Here is a 5,143-nt window from a genome sequence, read left to right on the forward strand (position 1 = left end):
GTGCGAAATGTTTGGTTACCAACTAATTTCAAATAATTATTTGCACGTAAATATAATAATAATGTAGTGACGTGAAGATGCTGCTTATCAAGCTTCCAATTTTACCACAGTGAAAACCGGTAAGCATATATATAACTAATTATTGTTCTAGGCCTTGGATTACGGTGAACCACCGCTAAATTCCACAGTAAAGGTCACCATAGAAGTGAAGGACGTAAATGACGAACGACCACGATTTTCAACTGACCTTTATCTCGCCGACGTTATCGAAAACAAAGATCCTGGATTAAAGGTGAGAACCGAAATCATCTTTAAAGTTTTTGAAAGTTGAAACATAGCACTAAAGGTGAATTTGAAAAAATCGAGATCTTACATTCAAATATTGCACTGATTTCATATAGGTTACAAGAGTGTCTGCGTTTGATGGCGATCTGGGAGAAAATGGTCTGGTGTTTTATCAACTCGGTGAAGGTCACAAGAATCGATTTTATATCGACAGTAAAGGTAAATAAATTCTCAACAGTAGATCGTTTAAGAATAATTACAGCTTGAAAATGTATATACGATATTTCAGTACGTCAGTAATGGTAATAATTCTGTCCTGCCTTTTCCGCGGTTCTGACGCCAATCAGTTGAGATGAAACCTTAAATAAGCTTGTGAATTTAGATGGAATCTAAAGTTTGGCAAAGAACATCGAACGCTCAAGTATGATAATTTCTAAATGACGCTGGGAGATTAAACTTTAACTAAAACACTAGAAACTGGAAAACAAAATGGTACATAACAACGAATCTAATAAATTTGGATGTGGGCATTGTTATACGCTGGTAGGTTTGAGTTTCTTAATCATCTATTTTTGGGCACCGTAGTTTGTTGACAAGTATGCACTGATGTTTTCTTAATGAAATACGACAGGTTGAATGAAGTAAACACTGAACTGCACATTTTGATAAAATTCTGTCGAACTGATTACAATTTGTTCTCCATAAATCTTAACTGAAACCAAAACCTTAAAACAAGCAATGTGCTCATTGTAGTGTTGTAAATATAATATTTCAACACTAGACTTACCGATAGATTTTTAACAAGTTTTTCTAGACTACCTGTGCTCCAAACTGCTTATTGTTTCTTGACTTTGTTGGTTACAAAGTCCCGAATAACATTGAGCCAAACGTATGCTCCAAACTGCTTATTGGTTCTTGACTTTGTTGGTTACAAAGTCCCGAATAACATTGAGCCAAACCTGTGCTACAAACTGCTTATTGGTTCTTGACTTTGTTGGTTACAAAGCCCCGAATAACAATAAGCCATGAAAAACAATTAAATACAGAATGGCATTATTATTGCAACTAATATTACTTATTACTGTTGGGACTCTACTCCCTGTAAATATCAAATGAGTGGTTTCACCAGCCTTTACACGTGAGTGTTTTGTTGTAACAGGCGAAACATAAAATTACTCAATACGATGAGTATGTGGTCCCAAGGGCTATTGAAAGGGTCAAAAGGTAATTTGAATGTTAAGAAATAAAAGTAATCATAGATTCGTTTGAGCAGCTTGTATGTTCTTGGTTCTCGTGTATGTCTTTTAGACGTTCTTGTGAACATATATTAAGATTTAACCAATAGTGGCAATAAAGACGTCTTGTTAAATACTTTTGTGAGATGACAATGAATCCCGCCATTTTGTTAAGTGTAACCGTGTAGGTTGCTGATGCCCTTTGACCGTTAGGCCCACGTGTGACTAAGGAGGCATTCAGGTTTAAAATTCCTGTATGGACTAATGCTGGCGTATTTCTATTTATAGTTGTTTTTAATCTATGTAAAACATTTTAGACGTTTCAATATGGCTGCTACTACACAAATTATGTTTGCAGACGGAACAGTTTGGACCCTCTCAAAACTGGACTACGAGGAACAAGAATCATACAATATAACTGTTATAGCTTACGACCATGGGAATCCAAGCCAAAGCTCCAGTGTGAAACTATTGGTTAATGTCATAGACACCGAAGACATTGCTCCAGAATTTGAAAAATCAGTATACACACTAGAGGTCGCCGAAAGCTCGAAAGTTGGTAAAGTGATATTCAGACTGAATGCTGGTGAAAGAAAGTTTCGATACTTATTGTCAGGTAAGGACTGCTTTCGTACGAGTAGTTGTTAACACATTGTACAACTTTGAAAAATTAAATATTTATTTTTTTAGGATAATAATATGGCGTTCTAGTGTTTTTTGTTTTTTTATACGTTAAATACCAATAATGATTGTTTATTGTAGGGAAGATTCTAACATTTTGTAATGACTATTGGTTACATTAAACGGTTCACAAGGTGAGAAAAAGCCAAGCTTTTAAGACTACAAGCACACAGATAGATGAACTCTGACCGTGAACCTTGACCCCGACTTGAGTTATTTTAGGCAGTTTCACTTCTTTACAAAATAACTCATTATTTATATTAACAAACATAATATATCCCTATGTATGAGTACGTGTTAAAGCCAAGATGATTCAGTTAATGTATTATAGTAACAAACTCTACCCAAGAAAGATGTGCATTGATCGTATTTCAGACTTTTGAATGTTTATAAAATATCGGAATTCTTAGTTGTTATAAATATGTATAAAGGACTTGACGAGAAAGACTTAGAATTTATACAATATGTCTCATTAACTACAGGTGACCAACAGGTGACAGAGACTTTCGGTGTAGATGAGGTTACTGGAGAAGTTCGAATTTTGAAAGCACTGAAGAACAGCTTCCAAAGTCATTATCGACTTCACGTCGTGGCAGTGGACAACAGTGACCCTCCAAAATCGGATAAAACTCAGGTAATGCTAGGAGTTAAAGTAAGTTAATCCTTGTCGTTTTCTTGTGGCAACAAGTGGAGTATGGTGACACATTTCGAAAGGTACATAAGACCGGTTTCCTGTGGCAACAAGTGGAGAATGGTGACACATTTCGAAAGGTACATAAGACCGGTTTCCTGTGGCAACAAGTGGAGAATGGTGACACATTTCGAAAGGTACATAAGACCGGTTTCCTGTGGCAACAAGTGGAGTATGGTGACACATTTCGAAAGGTACATAAGACCGGTTTCTGTGGCAACAAGTGGAGTATGGTGACACATTTCGAAAGGTACATAAGACCGGTTTCCTGTGGCAACAAGTGGAGAATGGTGACACATTTCGAAAGATACATAAGACCGGTTTTATGTGGCAACAAGTGGAGAATGGTGACACATTTCGAAAGGTACATAAGACCGGTTTCCTGTGGCAACAAGTGGAGAATGGTGACGCATTTCGAAAGATACATAAGACCGGTTTCCCGTGGCAACAAGTGGAGAATAGTGACACGTTCTCCATGGATGAGATACCACTACATCGCATGTTAACCCCCATTTACCCATTGGTAGCCATTATACAGTTGGATAGACTGAAAAGAACTGTGATGAAGTGTCTCACCCAAGAACGCAATAAAATGTCCCGGGCAAGTCTCGAACCCGTAACATTTCAAGTACGAGTCCAATCCACTCGACCAAGCTCCCCCAAACTAAAAGTGTTCTTATTTAAGTTTGAGTTCCTGTCTGTTTGAAATGTAGATAGAATGTGGTATTATAAGCTGACTATATAATATAATCAAATCATAGACATCAAACTTAAAACACATTTTACAAATCTTAGCTTAAATAGGTCATTTTAAGTGGATTATATCTAGTTTCTGTGGAAGTAAAAAGTAGAATAAAAAACAGTAGTACAAAATTAATACCTTGATACTCCAAAAGAACTCAAAATTGATATATCTTTATAAGCCTACTTCAGATGCTTTATCTACTGAGAGCTATGTTATGACCTCTCTGTCAGTGTACAATGCCCATCAGTAACTAAATAGACACCCCCAAGAATACAAATGAACCATCTCCATGACGTCATATGCAAATAACTTCGGCGTGCAAATTCGGGTATAGCTCGGTAACTTTTCTTGCAGGTGGAAGTTTACCCCAATACCATTAAAAGGTGTCTTCATAACATTGGCTACAATGACAGAGTGGCTAGATGGAAGCCACTTCTCATTCCAGGCAATATTGTAAGTCAACAGCAGTGAACATCACAAATGCTATCACACCCTCTTGCCTTTGTTTTCCGACAAGTCCAGGCTTGCACCATCTTTCCAAGAGCTTTTGATGAACTGTATGGCAGTTATGGTGTTGGTGCAATTCGGACAACTGAACGATCACAGCTGTTGTTTCATACATCACAATTCTCGATCAAGGTCTTCTTCTTGTTCAAGCCAATCATGACTAGCTTATCATAGAATCACGCCAATAATGATTAGTCTACCATAGAAGCCAATACTTATTCAGCCCGAGTCACAACGTGAAGTCTAGAAAGTCGGTGTGTAACTTCCAGTTTCCGAATTCTGATTTGGATCTGGACCAAATTTGTGGAAAACTGTTCCATACTGACTTCCCATCTTATGTAAAAAAATTTCGTATACATCAGTCTGTTGGTTTTTAAGATATGCGCGCGGAAACACAGAGTGACAGACAGACACAAACGAACCCAATTGCTATACCCTCTCCTCCGGAAGTAAAACTTACTTTTGTAAATGTGAGGAGTTTATCTTGTACGGTAAACTCTAACGCAGTTGTACAAGATAAATAGACGGATTTCTAGAAACATTTCAAGAGTCCGATTCGTTAATCACTATTGAGACCCCAATAGCCTCCGCCTGGTACCACTTGTATTGCTATCAAATGTTTAGCAATTAATAGTTTTATTTCCAGTGCGTGCATCGTTCAGCTGCGTTCGTTGTCTACTTTCTCTTTATTATTATTAATTCATGTCTTTGGAACACTTGTTACTATTGAAAGGCAATCAAAAATTTGGATGAAAAAAAAACACGAAGGAATTTCACGTAAACTGCAGATATTTTTCTTCTTCTCATTTCCCTCGATTTGACCATTTCGGATTCAAAATCAAAGGAGGTGCGACTTAAGGGAAGTTAAAGATAGAACTTGAATGGTAATTTTGCACGCTTCTTAATTTACAGCCCGGATAGGCTGAATCACAGGATGCCGCTCAGCGGACCCTGGACAACCTACTGCGTATTATACCCTCCTTTGGGATGCAATTCGCT

At 37.3% G+C, this 5,143-nt stretch overlaps 1 protein-coding gene across 1 annotated transcript in view; it reads left to right on the forward strand.

Annotated features, from left to right (window-relative positions):
- LOC106475077 (protein dachsous-like) overlaps nt 1-5,143 on the forward strand; it is a gene marked incomplete at both ends in the record, with an annotated part of 35,833 nt that overhangs the window by 28,890 nt on the left and 1,800 nt on the right. Inside the window, 4 exons of the mRNA XM_013935771.1 lie at nt 152-292; nt 402-504; nt 1,879-2,136; nt 2,684-2,835. Of these exons, the coding sequence (XP_013791225.1) occupies nt 152-292; nt 402-504; nt 1,879-2,136; nt 2,684-2,835 (654 nt within the window). The remainder of the gene's footprint in view (nt 1-151; nt 293-401; nt 505-1,878; nt 2,137-2,683; nt 2,836-5,143) is intronic.

This window comes from Limulus polyphemus, unplaced genomic scaffold (genome assembly GCF_000517525.1).
Source record: "Limulus polyphemus unplaced genomic scaffold, Limulus_polyphemus-2.1.2 Scaffold8055, whole genome shotgun sequence".
NCBI lineage: Eukaryota > Metazoa > Arthropoda > Merostomata > Xiphosura > Limulidae > Limulus > Limulus polyphemus.